This window comes from Heptranchias perlo, chromosome 18 (assembly GCF_035084215.1).
Source record: "Heptranchias perlo isolate sHepPer1 chromosome 18, sHepPer1.hap1, whole genome shotgun sequence".
Taxonomy (NCBI): Eukaryota; Metazoa; Chordata; class Chondrichthyes; order Hexanchiformes; family Hexanchidae; genus Heptranchias; species Heptranchias perlo.
In genome coordinates, this window is record NC_090342.1 from 6,691,234 (window position 1) to 6,709,168 (window position 17,935).

The 17,935-nt window shown below is 39.3% G+C and overlaps 1 protein-coding gene across 7 annotated transcripts in view; it reads left to right on the forward strand.

Annotated features, from left to right (window-relative positions):
- The first annotated feature begins 267 nt into the window (after positions 1-267).
- osbpl8 (oxysterol binding protein-like 8) overlaps positions 268-17,935 on the forward strand; it is a 122,355-nt gene continuing 104,687 nt past the window's right edge. For 4 of the 7 annotated variants that reach the window (XR_010966170.1, XM_067999287.1, XM_067999289.1 and 1 more), the window contains exons 1-2: positions 268-367; positions 16,383-16,419. Coding sequence is in view for 4 of the 7 variants with exons in the window: in XM_067999287.1 (XP_067855388.1) it covers positions 326-367; positions 16,383-16,419 (79 nt within the window). In the remaining 3 variants the exon portion in view is untranslated. Of the gene's footprint in view, positions 368-5,163; positions 5,191-16,382; positions 16,420-16,950; positions 17,295-17,935 lie in introns of those variants that run through there. The other 3 variants (XM_067999290.1, XM_067999288.1, XM_067999291.1) reach the window with 3 other exon arrangements.

Here is a 17,935-nt window from a genome sequence, read left to right on the forward strand (position 1 = left end):
GTATTTCCAGCATCATTTGTCTTTATTTGATTTCCAGCATTTGCAGGTTTTTTTTTCCCCTTAATTGATCCCCAGTAATTCTGGCTTCAGAGAAGTTTAAAAGAAAATGTAAATTTGTCTTCAGTCAACTGCCTTAACTGATGCAGCTTGATTCCATGAATGTAGAAATAAATTTCCATTTGCTAATGACGGGCATTTTCTTTTCTGGCACTTAATGTAAAAAGCTAATTTTGTTTTAGTGACAACTTCTGTTCTATTAATAGGTGTGCAGGGTCAGAGGCCGGGAAAACATCATCAGGAAGAAGCAAGGAGACCACCATACAATATGGAAGTTGCTGGGGCAGAAGGAGAAAATGAAAAAACTCTGGTAACTACTTGTTTTCAGATATAGAGCTGAAGTTTTGTATTGAAAATAGGCAACTTCCAGGGATCTTTCAATCGCGGTGCAAATACAATATTAAAACTATAAATAATTTGTACTGAGTTGGCAAAGATAAAATAGCTTTCATAGTTTAAAGTTAATTTTGTTGGCAGTATAGCACAATCCAAGACTGCTTGGGTGGAATGATCGAGAGGTCTTGTATTCGATCAGAATTGATTTCAGGATTTTGAACTGAATTGCACAGCATGAACACTTTTTTTCTGCTTCAGTGTGTGCAGCCATATGATGTGTTGAAGATGTTCAGTTTCACTGCAAGTGTATGAGCTGATCCATTTTTTCTGTATCACTTGATTCGGCCAAAAATAAAATTGTATATATTCGAATCAATTTGGTCTCGATCCGAAGTTGATCCCAACATTGTCTGCCAGTTAACAGTTTCAAATCTAAGGATGAAAGTATAATTTGCAACTAAATTAAGGCTTCAATACGAATACTGCGTTGCAGCTACTAATTTCACTGTTTACACCATCTGACTGGAAATCAGTTTCTCCGACTCGGAGTACCTTTCCCAACAGTTAAATTATTTAAATGTTTACTATTGTGGAGAATAGTGGCAGCACTGTCTAAATATTTAAAATAACTGCATGTATATTTGAAGTAACCAGCAAGTCCAAGGGACCTTTATGGGCACTTTCTAAATCCAGTTTGCCACTGCACTGGGAATTAACAGAAGTGGTATAAACCGATCCCCGACACTGGTTCGCACACCACACATTGCGGAGTCCAGTCAGGCCTGACGCTAGATTTAGATTGGAGCTTTAGCACCACTATAAAGTGGAGACCACTGCGCACTGATAAAAGTTGCAGTGTAAATGCACCCTAACAAATGAACGAGAGAAAAAGAAATGTGGTGCAAGACTGTGTGGCATGGTGTCCCACTGGGTTGGAGTGCAAAGTACATCTGGGGATGACACAAGCAGAGGTTGAGGGGTTCTCCACTTTTTTATTCCCACTCCTCCCCTCTCAATGCTCCAGCTGTTCTTGTCCACTTCCTCTTAAGAGGAGCACAGGCACAAACCAGGAAGCGCATAACCTGATAAAGGTGGGTGAAAGGTAACTGAATTGAAGGCAGATGAAGGAAATAGAATACCGATGAAGAACAGAACCTAAAAAAAAAAGCTGCAGTAGTGAATGATGGGAGATGGATGTTGGAAATAGAAGTAAAGAAAGACTTGCATTTATATATAGCCTTTCCTGTCCTCGGGACGTCCCAAAGCACTTTACAGCCAATGGAAGTATTTTTGAAGTGTCGTCACTGTTGTCATGTTGGAAAGGGAGTTTATGTCCAAAATTGTGCAGCTGGCTGGCCTTGACAAATTGCCACTGATTTACATATAAATCTACAGCACAGAAACAGGCCATTCGGCCCAACTGGTCTATGCTAGTGTTTATATTTCACGTGAACCGCCTCCCACTCTAATTACCTCTTGCCAACCTGTCCCCATATCCCTCTATACCCTTCTCTCTGGTGTATGCATCAAACCTCCCATTAAATATATCAATGCTATCTGCTGTAACCACTGCATGGGGCAGCGAGTTCCCCTGAGTCTTTTCAATGTCTAAATCGTAAATATATGTTTAAAAATTGTGAAGAACTTCAAAATCCACTTAATCTTGTGCCATTTCAACGATTTGAAAATTTCTGTGCATGTCTCCTTCATCCCTCTTCCCAAAATACGCTCTTAAGCCTGCAAGTAATGAGCTTTGACATTCTTATTAGGTAGCACACTGCTTATGTATATAATAATTCCATTCAGTATATGTTCAGACTCACTGGCTGAGGATCCTTGGCCTAATTACTAACTCAAGGACTTGTGCAAATATTTGTTTTTGTTGAAGGAAAGGAATAGTAAGATTCTTCAATATCAGGTCAGGCTAATAGTGAAAATGAAACAAGTTACACAAATGCAAAAGTAATTGAATTCTTGTGTGCTAAAGACTAAATTTGAACCTGGATTTTAATGTGTTGCATTAAATGTTAAGGTTGGATGGTTGTGGTTTTTTTGTTTTAATGTACTTGCAGGCATTTAAAAGACTGTGTACGTAGCTTATCTCACCCTTGCTTAAAGCTGCAATGTCTGAGGATGCTGCATGAGCTGCGTAACAAATGCTTTGAATCGAGGTTTGTAGTGGGATGCTGGCAGATTTAATATCTTCCATTCTTGGTTTGAGATGTGCTAGCAAGACGTATCTTGAGATGGGGAACAAAAATCGGATTTGCCTAGCTCCTTTTGTGGCTGCCCAGAGTGAGTATTGGAGGCCTTTCAGTTGTCTGTCTGATTTCTTGGCAGCAAAGGTACAAGTCTGAATGGACTTGAAATAAAAAGACATATGGGGATAAATTTCAAAATGAAAAAGCTGTCGTTCCCAATAATTCTTTGTGAAATGTGCACTTATTAAAATTATTAATATCTAATTTCTAATAAATCTGTGCTATTTTAATTTGAATATTTGTGCACGCCATAAACCACTTGCTGAATTGCTGTGCATTTGAAAGCTAGGCATATCACAATTCGTATCAATAGGGGAAAAAGTTCTCCAATTTATAAAAAGATGAATGAACAGATTAAATTATACCCATATATTTGGACATGCTGGTTTGATCATCTGAGCATTATAAGAAAAAAAATTGCTAACTCACTCTCTGTAATTTGTGACCTGCGAAGTTCAGCTACTTTCAGTTTTACATGTTTACAGTTCCTTGTCCAGCCTGCTTCCTTTATGAAAACAGTTTGCTCCCTCATTTTTCTTCATTGATTTTGCAATTTGCCACAATCAATATTTTATAAAAATGTGCTTTGGAGCCAGTTGAAGTCTCGATTGGGCAACTTCACAGGCATACCCTCGGCTGAATATTGGGTGAAGATCCATAGGTCTAATGGGACCTTGGAAACCATACTATTGTACAAATCAGTGCCTTCAGGAGAGGGGGGGAATAAAAAAAGCTAGTTTGGACCAAGCAATATTAAAAAGCAATTGTACCAATCTTCTCCCAATATATTTCCTTTTTTAGTTGCCAAAAATTACCTGAAGTACACAATGTGTAGATTGTGTTTGCAGAGATTGCAGCAAACAGATTCACCCTGCCTAAATTATTATTCAGAGCTGCTGCTGGATAAAACATCAATGTGGTGGAATTTCTTCCATGTGACTGTGGGATATGGGAAGTAAATAGGTGGTAGGTGTATACGTATCAGTGTTAGTAATGGCTGAGGAACAGTTGCTTGAATATTCTTACATGGGGATAACGTCGGGCAACAGAGGGACTTAAAAACTTCTGTCATCTGATTTTGCTTTTGACCACACTACTTGAAATGGAGGTGAAGGACTTCTCCGATAGGAGAGATGGAAAATTAGCATGGACTCACATTTTGGTTTGTACTTCAATAGCCCATAAAATTGGTAGATGTTGTGATGATTGCAGTCGCTACCATATTAGTCCAAGTATGAAGTCATGCAGAGGAGAAAATGTTTTTTCTTTCCTTTGCAGAAACACTGAAATAAGACCCATTCAGTTTGTGTTAAAAGGTTATTGTAATTTTTTTACCCAGTAACTGATATTATTTGGTAAACTTTCATGTGTCATTCTGTACCTTCACACTCTTCCCCTTGGAGAAGATTGTGAAGTAGTGGAAGGATTCACAGGCAGATTAACTCTTACAAGCTGAAATGTGAACATTCCTTCCAAGGCCATAGCTATGTTTATGCCTGCCAATAGGGTGATTAGTCCTATATGAAGGGAGGGTTTTATGGGCTCCCAAACCCATCCAGTGGTGGGGGGGTTACCCACAACCACACGACACAAGTGCCCCACTGGATGTCGACCCAGAATTCAGATTTTCATGTATGAAGCCTTTTGATTGAAGGAAATGGTCCAAATGCTTTTGGAACTTGAGTTCTTTTTTCAAGATGTGCCGGCCATACCCTGAAGGGCAGCTGACCAGGTGGGACTTGTGGTAACTTCGGCATTTAATAATTGACGGCATGGTAGATGAACCAAAAAACAGATTTCTACAGTCTGAAAGCAGAACCTGACTGTGATGCATTAAACCATTTATTAAATGCTATGCTCTGTTAGTAATCTCATCCAGGGGTTTTAAGGACTGACAATGGCAGGAAAGCTCCTTAATTTAACAGGACCCAGTTTGAATATCGATTGCTTGCAGAGTGGTTGTACCAGTATTCTATCATTCTAGGTATTTCCTTTTGGAGCTGTTTATTAACTTTTTTTTGTTTTTCTTCCTGTGTCAACAAATTTTTCTTGTCTTTTCCTAAAACTATTTGACATTTGCTCTAAAGTAGCCACTTGTTGTCACACCTATAAAACTAAAATCTTGGAAGCCAGCTCAGATCAAGGAATTTGTTTTCAGGTAAAATAGCATGGCAATTCTCAGCTGGTGCAAACATTGTCTTTTTTTTTCACCAATTAATTTCAGGAGTTATTCAGCAGCTATGGTTTCCCCTGAAACTCACCAGAAGTTGAGTTTTTAATGGCTGTTTTTTTTTTGAAGGAAGTACAAATCAGGCAACGAGTCAGCTGGACTGCTCTCACTAACCTTGTGACTGGTTTGAATCAATTTTACCAGAATCACGACCGAGAGTCGGGGGGTGGGAAGGGAGAATTACAGAAAGGAGGAAAACAATAAATTGGTAAAACCAAGTGAATTATTGATGGAGGTTAACATAAATTCATTTTTTTAGCGAAATCTCACTACTGGAGGAAATGGCTTCTCTCTTCACAGTGGAAAGTATGTGTCATCATTTGATTCCTAATCCATTTGCGTAATTGTTCAGCAGGCATGTGGTTTGATGTGCAAATATGCTTTGACTTTGAGCTGACATATATTGTTTTTCTGTAGATGTTGAGCTGAGTGCTCTCATGATGACACCAAGTAGTAGATTTGCATAACTGGTGACCATATCTTGCAGCAATCTAATACTGTTTCATGAACACAAGAATTTTGAATTGATTTGGAGAGTTTTGATGTTTATGAATTTCAAATCGTAGCAGATAAGAGAGGAAGTGGGAGTGACTCTTAATTTCCTGCCAGTATCCTTTCACTTTTATCATGTCAGCAGCTTCAGAATCGTAGACACTGTATAGGAGAAGATGTGTTCAGCGCATTTCAGACTTAATGGATTCTGATACTTGTACTGTCCTTGTTAGTAATGTGCTAGTCTTTTGCATTACTTTGAAGTAGGGGAGAATGTTAAAGCCCCAATGTGCAAACAAATGCATGCACCATGCAGAAATTGCAATTTTATGGCACTTCCAGTACGTACAGGAGTAGGCCATTCAGCCCCTCAAGCCTGTTCTGCCATTCAGTTAGATCATGGCTGATATGTACCTAAACTCCATTTACACAACATTGCTCCATATACCTTCATACCCTTACCTAACAAAAATCTATTAATCTCTGCCTTAAAAATTTCAACTAATCCAGACTTTGCAGCGTTTTGAGGAAGTGTGTTCCAGATTTCCACTACCCTTTGTGTGAAAAAGTGCTTCCTGGTTTTACTCCTGAATGGCCTGGCTCTAATTTTAACATCATGTCATAGAATCATAGAAATTTACAGTATAGAAGGAGGCCATTTGGCCCATCGTGTCTGTGCCAGCTGAAAAAGAGCTATCCGGCTTAATCCCAGGAGCTCGTCTACGGCACTTCAAGTGCATATCGAAGTATCTTTTGAATGTGATGAGGGTTTTTGCCTCTACCACCTTTTAAGGCAGTGAGTTCCAGACTCCCACCACCCGTTGGGTGAAAAAATTTCTCCTCTGCTCCCCTCTAATCCTTCTACCAATTACTTTAAATCTATGCCCCCTGCTTATTGACCTCTCTGCTAAGGGAAATAGGTCCTTCCTATCCACTCTATCTCGGTCGCTCATAATTTTATATACCTCAATGAAATCTCCCCTCAGCCTCCTCTGTTCCAAAGAAAAGAACCCCAGCCTATCCAATCTTTCCTCATAGCTAAAGTTCTCTTAAATTTCCTCTGCACCATTTCTAGTGCAATCACATCTTTCCTGTAATGTGACCAGAACTGTAAACAGTACTCAAACTGTGGCCTAATTAGTGTTTTATAGAGTTCGAGCATAACCTCCCTGCTCTTGTATTCGATGCCTTGGCCAACAAAGGAAAGTATCTAGTATGCCATCCTAACCACCTTATCTACCTGTTGTGCTACATTCAGGGATCAGTGGACATGCACTGCAAGGTCCCTCTGTTCCTCCCATTTATTGTGTATTCCCTTGCCTTGTTTCCCCTCCCCAAATGCATTACCTCACACTTCTCTGGATTGAATTGCATTTGCCATTTTTCTGCTCACCTGACCAGTCCATTGATATCTTCCTGCAGTGTACAGCTTTCCTCCTCACTATCAACCACACGATCAATTTTTGTATCATTTGCAAACTTCTTAATCATGCCCTCTACATTTAAGTCTAAATCATTGATATATACCACAAAAAGCATGGGACCTAGCACTGAGCCCTGCGGAACCCTACTGGAAACAGCCTTCCAGTCACAAAAACACCCTGCGACCATTGCCCTTTGCTTCCTGCCACTGAGCCAAATTTGGATCCAATTTGCTACTTTCTCTTGGATCTCATGGACTTCTACTTTTCTGACCAGTCTGCCGTATGGGACCTTGCTAAAATCCATGTAGACTACATCAAATGCGCTACCCTCTTCGACCCTCCTTGTTACCTCCTCAAAAAATTCAATCAAGTTAGTCAGACATGACCTTCCTTTAACAAATCCATATCCTCTTGTTCTGGATTGCCCCACCAGAGGAAATAGTTTCTCCACATTTACTCTTTCGAAAGCCTTGATCATTTTGAATACCTCGAATACCACACCTCAACCGTTTAAACCTAAGGGATTACAAACCTGCCCTCATAATGCAACCCTTTAAGTCCGGTATCATTCTGCTGAATCTGGGCTGTATCCTATCTAAGGCCAATATATCTTTCGTGAGAATCAGTGTCCAAAACGGAATGCAGTACTCCAGATGGGGTCTGACAAAGGCTTTGTACAACTGAAGCATCACTGCCTCCCTTTTGAATTCCAAACCTTTTGAGATAAAGGTGAACGTTCCATTAGCCTTTTTGATTACTTTCTGTACCTGCGCACCAGCGTAGTAATTTGTGCACATGAACACCTAAACCCCTTTGCTCCTCCACAGCTCCTGGGGTCTCACAATTTAAAAAAAAAATTCTGATTTGTCTTTCTCTGATTCGAAGTGGATGACCTCTTACTTCCCAACGTCGAATGCCATCTGCCATAATTTTGCCTATTCACTTAGCTGTCTGTCCCTTTGTAACTTCCTGCTGCCATCTACACAACTTTCTTTGCCTCCTAACTTAGTGTCATCGGCAAACTTGGATAGCAGCCAACTTGGAATTGCAGTGGATGTAGTTTATATGGATTTTCAAAAGGCGTTGGATACCACACGAGACTTGGAATAAACGTAATACACCATGGAATTAAGGGGAATGTGTACCAAAGTCACATGATCTGGACTTCAGAATGAAGAGAACATAGAAATTCACGAATGACTCCTAGCTGGAAAGTGTGGCAAATTTTGATGAAGATTGTGAATGCCTGCAGGTGGACACAGCTGGGAGGATGGGTAGATATGTGGCAGATGCAGTTCAGTGTAGAGAACTGTGAAGTAATACATTTTGGAACTAAAAAAGAACAAGATCAGTGCACCTTAAATGGTAAGACTTTTTCATCTGATCTTTACAAGTGGTGATGCAGAACACAGAAGCAGGTTCATTATAAACACAACTTACCCCCTCAAGAGAAACTTCATTTTCTGAATTAGAATAATTCACAAAGTAAGAATCAGTTTAGAAATTTCCACTGCAGAGCTATCTGCTACTTTATAGGCATCAGTAACTGATGCATAATACACATTAAGTCTTGTAAAAACATGGCAGGAAGGCAAGGGCAAGTAAGCTCCAGTGTTTCATGTTCATTGTAGAAATGCCACCCAAAATACCCCTTGTACATATGACTAATTAGCACTATTTACAAATTTAAATAGAGTAGAATAGCTTGGTGTGCAGTTACACAGGTCATGAAAGGTGGCAGCACAAGTGGATAAGGTTATTTTAGATAGAGAATCTTTGTTTTTTTAATCTAGAGGCATAAGCTACAAAAGCTTGATGGTAATCTTGAACTTGTATAACACCTTAGACTGCAGTTAGTCATGCACACAGTTTTCGGCACCCATTTAGAAAGGATGTAGAAACAGCGGAGAAGATGAAGTATCAGTTCACTAGGATATTAAGACTGACAAGGTGTTATGATTATGAAGAGGAACTTAAGAAGTTAGTGCCTTTTTCATGAGAGATGAAAAGATTGAGAGAGAAAGACTAGGAAGGGTTACGATAAGGTAAGTAGTGATGGAACGTTTCCAGTGGTCAGTGAGATAGTAACGAGGGCTCAAATTTAAGAAAGTTAGAAAAAATGCTTTCACAGAGAGGATGATTAGAATGTAGAATTTTCTGCTGTACTGGTTGTTGAAGCTGAGTCCATAAATTCCTGCAAAAAGGAGTCAGATAGTTGGTGGAAAAATTGGAATATTAAAGGATATTGGGAGTGAGCAGAAGAGTAGGATGAGAGCAATTAGTTTCTGTGGAGATGACACTGGCACAGACTTGATAGGCAGAGTGGCCTGTTTCTGTGATGTAACTTTCTCCTATGCTATATCTCTGTATGGGCTTAGCATAGAAAAACAGCTTTTGATTTTATGATAGAATGAGGGGCATCACAGCTTAGCATAATCATGTCCTTGGTCTGTTTCTTCAATCACATACACTCTGGCAGAGCTCACTGGATAGTGCACAGAAACAGAAGCCTTGATAGATTTTACATGCAACCTGCCACCCTCCCCTTCCCAGTGCATAGATACTGAAGCTAATTGTATGCCTCCCCTCCTGAGATCAGCTAACTCAGCACAGACCATGTATAGAATATGGTGTTTCCTGGGTCTGTGTGACTGTAACACACTGAGGATTATTCCTATTTCTGATACCCAGAGTACTTAAAGATTCTTTGAGTTCAAATTGGATAGCTGTTTTAAAATGTACAGCGTGACAAGTTTTTGGACCTATTGAATGTGCCACCAACAACATGTGTGTTCCAAAATATCCATCCTGATCTCTGGGTCAAGTTGTATTGCTATTTGTGTTACATTTAATTTCTAAAGATTTTAATTGGTTGCCTCACCTGTTTGTCGTTTGCTTAACAGTGATTTCTTTCATGTGATTGAGCTTGGATAGCTTACTTGGGAGTGTCACTGCTTTTTACTTTGCTTTAGACCATTTTGAACCTTGCAGCATTGCAGACCAGTTTATTCTGGAGGTCACTGCCATGTAATGTGTCAGAGCCCTTTTTTGATCCATTTCTATGTAGTTTCACGATTGCATTTGCAATACAGCCGTGCTGATCTTCATATTCTCGGCTTTTGGTTGGCATTAAAAAAAAGATTAAAGATGTTTTTCATCTGATGAAAAGCCCATTATTAGAAAGTTACTCCTTGTTTCAAAATTAACAGTGAGATGCCTGGAGGAAGGTGCTAATTTTTTGAGAAAAAATAGCATCATGTAAAGGTTACATTTGAATAGGTAGGGAAAGAAATAAGATTTGAGTTTAAAAGAATTAAATGAGAACGAGGAAAGGACAATATTCAGAATTATTTTCAAATTAACTTGTGCTTTGATTGCTCATTTCAGTAACCAGGCTAATATTGTAATTTCACGCAGACATTTGAGCAGCTTTGTTATTGTAATCGTGTTTCAGTATCTCTGAGGTGAAAGCATAGCTACCCACCCCTGGGAGAGGATAATTTACCTGGACTTGTCAGTGGTCTAAGGGTTAAATTTATTTTGAATGATTTGTTTCCTTTTGTTGGAATTTTGCAACTGGAAAGCTAGGTAAAAGAACTGTGGGTATCTGTATAGTCCTGGATGGATCATCTCGAGGCTGATGCAGACAGCTGGGCTGTTTCTGTACCTCGGGTCAATGGCTTAAACGGAGTAACCTTGCACACTTTTGGTAAGATTAGAGAGTCAGGTTTGTCTCGAGACTTGAAGGCCACAGCGTAAGGCTTGTACAACTGAACAATACCTGAATGCTTTACTATCGCACTGCCATTTAAAAAAAATGAACTATTAATTTAATGCAGGGACTATAGAATCTGTATTTCACATTTATTTTAAGTATCAAGTTTTCCATTCACATCAGGATGAAAAGCTGTATTAGAATTACTGTTTGCTGCAAGTTATAGGTAGATAATAGAACATTTAAGATTATTAGGGAATAGATAGTGATTTTTAGGACTAAATATTCATTTTGAAAAAGGCTTAAAGTATTATTATTCAGCAATATAGTGAAGGAACAAACTGCTATGATCTATGCATTTCTGTGTCTGGTTTGCCCTCAAACATTCAAGTGGGAATCTAAACTCATACCGAATTACAGTAGCAAAACGTGTTTATAGATTTCTTGGGCATTTCAATGTTTTAATTGATTATTTAAATTTTAATATTTCCAACCCTTTGAACTTAAATATTCTCTATTGCCTTCCATCAAAAGCTGATTCCTTTGTTCTGATTGTTCCCTAGTCTTACATTCTGTTAATCTTTTAGATGAGACTAAAAAAGCAAGTGGCAGATTTCCAACGCAATTCAGAGTTTTGAGGTAAGGAGATTAGGCATTATGGATTTTAAAGAACTGTAATATGTCTACATTGCTATTGATCCAGTCTGAAAGTGTTCAAGGAAATTGTGGGATGACTGAGTCAATCTGATTAGGTAATCTGCCAAAACTGAACAAGGTCAGTTGATCGACAGTGGTGTGCTGGTGGAGAGTCTGAATACTGAAGAGAATGCTTTAGTTATTTGTACATTTCAATAGCTGACATCGTAAGTAAATTGTAGTTACCAAAATGGCAGAATGGTAATGAGTTGCTCAGTTTGAAGAACCCTAGCAGCTGTGGAAAAAATTGTTTTGGATTTAAAATATAATGTTTGGTAAGTACTGATGGTTTGAAATCTTAAATGACGTTCAACTTGACATTAAGGTATATTCAAACAGTGTAGACCACTATGTTTCTAGCAGATGCACAATTGACTTACATGTCTTAGGGTACTGAAACTACTTGTTCGATTTTGGTTTTATAGCAAGCGTGGTCGAATATTAAGTGGGCTGAGTGAGATAACACAAAATGAATACCAGCCTCAATAGTCCCACAACTACAAGTTATTTGAGTGTTCATCTCCCGAGGCATTTGCATTTCCAGTAAGTCACTGAAATGGAGTGCTTTATATTGCATATCTTCAACAGACATGTCCAGTTTTATTTAACTTGAAATATTAGCCCTTCTAGAAATGGGATATTGTGGCAATTGCGTTGGTCGTGAATTGGGAGGTTATGTGAATTGGGCATTGCTCTTGCTGAGCCTGGTATCTATCACTTGAATACTCACCATTGGAGGTGTTTAAATGATACAGTGGGAGTTGGTCCTGTAGGCTGGTGTTATAAATTTTGTTCACAACAAAGGAAGAATTCTTTTTGGAACATGAAGGAAAATATGAGGCACTGAGCCATAAAGCAGGGAGATCAGAGCTTTGATATCTGCAGCTGAGGAGTTTGGATGATTGTGCATAAACAGCCCCTGGTTACTGCCAATGCATTGAGACTTGTTGGATTCATGATTCAGTCATTGTGTTTAAAACGTTGAACCAGCCCAGAAAGGCATCAAATCAGGAAACTGGTCTGCTTTCACTTACTAGCAAGTTCTGAGATGGCTGTACAACCAAATTCACTGGGCTGAATTTTCTTAACATGGGGTGTCTGAGCAGCATGCTGTGACAAAGACCATCCATTGACTTTCCACAAATCATTCCTTACCCTTGACTTGGGGAAGTTGATGATACTCAAATCCCCGAGTCAGAAGGTTGTCGATTTAACTCCCTTGACTTGAAGATATTATCTAGGCTGACGCTTCAGCAATTCTGCACCAGTAAACGCCGAGGATACGATTGGCGGGTTAAGCAAGACTTGTAATTGTATAGATTGCATTTGTTTTGTTGACTAAGGTATGTGTGGCAGTTTGTTGTAATACACTCTCATTTTGGAAGGAAGGGATAAATCTTTAAATGGAGCTGTCCATTGGATCAATTAATAATTGCCATCTTCCTGCCTTATTAGGCACTGGTACTGAATCTAAGGGGTACTAATCTAAGTTTTTTTTCAGCCTGGGCCAATCAGAATTTATACAACTTTAAAAAAAAAATACAACCTGTTTTGCTATTCCAACTTGTGCGATTTGATTTTTTTTTCCTGCTTCTTCCCAATTTTCTAATGTCGCCCTTTGGAGCATGGTTACACAAGCACCAGCTAGCCAATAGTACCTTCCCTAACCAGCCGTTATTCAGTGTGTGTTGCCAGGATTTTTGACTGTGAGGGCTTCACCCATTCCTCTACCCTCAGCCTATGTCCACAGGCATTTTTTCCAAATTTGGGAGTGGGAGCTCTGGCTGGCTTTTTCCTTCCCCAACCGAAGGAAACTGAAGGTAATTGTTGTGCCCCTACCAGCGCCCTGGCTGAGATCAGCTAACTCAGCAGAAGCTGTGATTGAACCAGAGACCTACTTCAGCTACTCATTGGATAAACCTGATGAATCATCGGGAAGTCTTAAAACTTGCTTCGTTGGGACTTAAGTCAACAACAAGAACAGCTTTGCATTATTAAAGCTCTCCTCGCATAAATAATATTGCAGTAGGAAGAAAAAATAGACATGCAACAGGAGGAAGAAGGGGGAGCTGAAAGGTGCAGGGTTTAGTGGTGATGTGGAAGTGCAGTTGAAGGGGAGGGTCTTTGACATTAGGATGAGGCGGTGGGAATAGGGGATGTGTAGAAGATTTTTCACTTCGCTGTACCTGACCCAGGAGTGCTAAATGCTGATACTTGCAGTTCAAGTACAAATGTTTCGCTTTGAGCATGAAAATATCTCAAAAAAATTTTTTAATTTGGAAGTTAAAAAAATTGTGGGGAACAATGAACAAAAAGGAGAAGCAGAGCCATTTGTACAGTTGTGATTCAGGGAGTTTCGCGCTCCTGACTAGCAGCTGTAGTTTAACCCTTACTGAATTAAATTTCTGTGCAGTGATGTGTGTAGTAACTGAAGCAAAAAAAAACACCACCATTTACAACAAGCTTTTTTTCCATTTACTTCCAGCATAACCAATTGTAATTCCAGTTAGTTTTGTTGGAAGATGAAATTGACTTTGCGCACTGAATATGACAAGAAACTAAGGGCCGGATGAGCTATTGAAACTTCCAGGGCCTGGAGGACTAGAAAAGGCTCCTCCCTGATTGCTGGATTTAGACCAATCTGGGAACATGCTTTTTGCACCCATCAATCTTCTAGCTCATGAAGTTTAAAGAGCTGAATCTTTCTAGTTTTCAAGCTTTAGGGATGGGTGAGGGAGGGTAGGAGTTAAGACAGTGAATGAGAGGCAGAGCTGGAATCCTTTTGTGAAATGAACACTGGGTTTTCTGTGATTATTCCTGATTGGTTCAGCCACTGTGTGTAATGTGGACCTGTCAATCCACAGGGTAAATTCATCTGGGGAATTGCCCTTTTAAGTGGCCACTTTTTTTTTCCCCAATTTTTCTCATGGAGAGCTTCACAAACCATGTTTTTTTTTAGGTCATGTTTTGCAGGATCTTGTTCTAGATTCCCTCCTTTAGTTTTTTCCTTTGATCATCAGCAACTATCTGACACCATTTAAAGGGAGATGAGAGGCTGGGGTCTGGACTGTACAGAGAAATAGAACTAGATTATGAAAAGATAGGGGTAAGATAGCAGCATCACAAGCTTATTGAAATACTCGCACAGTAAGACAAACAAATAGGTAAGTTTATGGGGACAAAGACTAAATTTAGATGCATGTACTTGAATGCCAGAAGTATTCAAAATGAAGCAGTTGAACTGGAGACATGGGTGGAAACCTGTAATTTGTATGTCATAGGAATCAGGCTAACCCAGGGCAATGGAAGTGAATATAACTTAAAAGCATGGAGAGAATTCTTGCGCATCAGCAATTAAATATTCCATGAGGAAGTTAAAATCCTACAGTACCTGTATGGAGTTGAACATGAGGATAAACAAGAAATATTAAAATAATTTTTTTAAAAAACTTCAAATGCTGGAAGGGCACTCGTCCCATTTTATTTCAGTTTGAATTATACAAGTAGGTCTTTGTCTTTGTTGTTTCAGCCAGTACGTCCCCATCAACTGTTGCTTTGCCCCTCCAGTACTGTGATAACAAGTGGCAATTCTGCTTTCTCACTGCTGATTTTTAAACCTCCTTTCGCTACATCTGTCTTGCTGGGCTATGTCTGATTTTAAAGTAGCAATGGGAGCGTTGGAATTTCCTGTGGGGACGTAATCGGGACATTACACCCGAAAATTTTGCCAATGACCATTTACACCCAATTTTCCTGCCAATCTGATTAACGTACGCTGAATCGTATAAACGGGCGTCAGCATAAACAACTGGAGTCCAACTTGAGTATGAAAATTAAATTTCAAGCCATCTATCATCCGTACATATTATGCACAGCATGTTTAAGAACATGCAATCATGGAAGCTTTTCAATTTTCATGTAATTTATCCCATAAAAATGCGTTCAAAGAAACAGAAAATACATTGCAGGCCTCTGAGGACAAATAAGGGGAAAACCCCTTTAAAACGCAATAAAACATCAGAAAAATGACTCTTTCCTGTAGCTCTTAAAAGCCTGGGCTTAATTTTACATCCGTTTTGAACCACCGTTATTGCTGGAAATGCATGTGTATGGCTCTTTGTCCTGGAGGCAGAGCCATTATAATGAGCCGAGATGTGTTTGGGTGTAGGGATCGATAGCTGGGCATAAAAGAGCAAGGAAATTTGGGAGTGGCATAAGTACATGCGTAACACACTTGCGCCCGAGTTTCCTCTATCTTTTACATTGGTTATTTGCTCTACACCCTAATTACAAGTGTCTCGGGTTGCAAGTGCACGGAAAATTACACCCCCAACTGTAGCCTTTTGCTACTGTACAAGACCAACTGAATAGAGTTCCAGGATAATCAACTGTCAGAGCAATCAGAGCAAAAACCATTCCTGATGTTTAGCAGGGGCACAGATTCACTTAAAAAAAAAATCTGATGTGTTTAGTATATCTGTGCCATTTTTTTTTCATTTTTGTCAGAAGTAACAAAAGGGCATTAGTGTTAATTTTGTTAAACTCCTCCTCCTTCCTCTAAGGTCATGGATTTGGCCTCCACAGCTGATGTCTTGGTGGAATAGAGTACGCAGTCTGATTCTCTCTTGTTTTTAAGTGAGACTAATGGATATTGATTTAATTGAGAATTTCCACTGGAACCTTTTAACCATTTTGTGCTAAATTGTACATTACCGTAGTAAGGGTTTTTGAGTAAGTAAGGTCTGCACTTTGTTGTGTTTATAGTCTGATTTGTATCTAAGACATTCATTAAATAATGTAAAACCAAGATGAGTATTTAATCAAGTACAACTGCTTTTATGTCAGTGCCATTTTTAATTTAGATTCTGGATGACTGACCTCTGGCTTTTACTCTAAATCCAGCTCTCCAAGTGGTAGATTTCTTGACCGATTTAGAAACTGATTTGTCACTTGTAAGCTTTCTTAGGAGTATTTATATGTTTGACCTAACAAACTAGATAACATTTTTGCTTGAAAAGTTTTATGCATCCCGCAGATTGCATGACTGTGCTAACCCATTTTACTTTGTTGTCTTCCCTCCTCCTATGTTTCTTCTTCATGCATTATCCCTTCTTACTTTCCCTCTGGTGGACTTTGCTGCTGCTAATGTGTATGTTGCAATGCACCAACAGCATCATGGAGAGATCAGAGACTTACAAGGATTATCAAGTAAGTGACTTTCATTTTGTGAAACCACTTCTGGGGAGTATTGCTGGGTTTTTTTGTGGTGTAAGTTTCCATTGTATTTATTTTTGCAGCTGGCAAATTAGAAGCAGGTGAAATGGAAACTGCACCATGGGAGGAGGACAATGTGCCTTGACTTCGAAACTACTGCTGAAAAGTATTGAATGATTACATTTTGTCCACACAAAATACTCAGTCCACCTAAAAAAAAGTCTGAAATGTTTTGATGTTATGGTGCATGAATGGGAATATTACTGTAAAATAATATTCCAACCTAAACATTGTGTTCAGCATTGCACTGGCATTTACACTGGTGCAATGTATTTTAATGGATGTTAGTTATCAGCTAGTGCAGCAAACATGGTACAGGCAGGACTTCATTTTTAATTTCCCTATATCCCTTCCACCCAAAATCACAAACCAAAAAATTCATGTACAAATATGATACATAATTGGGATTAATTATTTGAGGATTTGAATTTATTTTCAGACTGGTATAGTGTTACATATAGATGTAATTTATTTGGACCATTCTATGCTAGATGTTTCAAGTCCTTCATTTGCTGCAGGGCACTTGTTCACACACAGTAAAATTTGTGCTTCTGGAAGTGTCAGTGAGTGAATTGGGTTGTGAATCTTGCTTGGCAAAATCCATGTGACAGATGGAAGTGTAAAGAAGCAGAAAAGAAAAATGTAGCAGTGACATCCTCTTGCTTGCTGTTTGACCTGCTATCCTTTCATGCAACTGAACTTCTGTAATTTATTTTGTATTGTCTACGCACTACTGGATGTATGATCTGGGAAAGACAGATGGTGGGCGACATTTTTTAATTCAGCGCATGCCGATTCCGGGTGACGAGGTAGGACTGATCCAAAATTATCATCTTTCCATAAAAGCTGCACACACATTTTGGTTCCTCAGTTCGTTTAACTCCTCAGAAAATATGTTCTGCATTTGTTGTGTTAAGTGCTGCAGGGCAGGAAAAACCTCCATACACAGTTGTGAGGCTAAAGAATTCACTTCCAGGGTTAGTGGTTGAGGTAGAAACTGTCAACATTCAAGATTGCATTGGATATGTGGATGAAGGAAAAGGGGCTGAAGGAATGCGGGAACAGAGTGGGTGAATGTGATTAGAAGTATTTAGTCGCGTGGAGGGTGAATGCCAACGTAGGCTGGTTGGACCAAATGTCCTGTTTGCGTGTTATTTCTAGGCCGTGGATGACCAGGGCATTGTTGGTGAGTGAATGGACGTTCTGGAGGGATGCAAGTCTTCCCAATTTGCATTTCTTTTCCTAAATTGTGCAGGTTTTGGTGGTGAATTTTTTTCACTTATCCTTGTTAGTTTTCACAAGATTATTCACCATTTGCATGGTTTGTTTTGCATGGTTCCTGCTTCTACTCTGAAAGCAGAGAAAATGTGTTCACAGAAGCCAAACCCTCCAGCTTGAAAGTAACACAAAAGTGGTAAAACCGGGAGAGTGTGGATATGATCAGAGGATG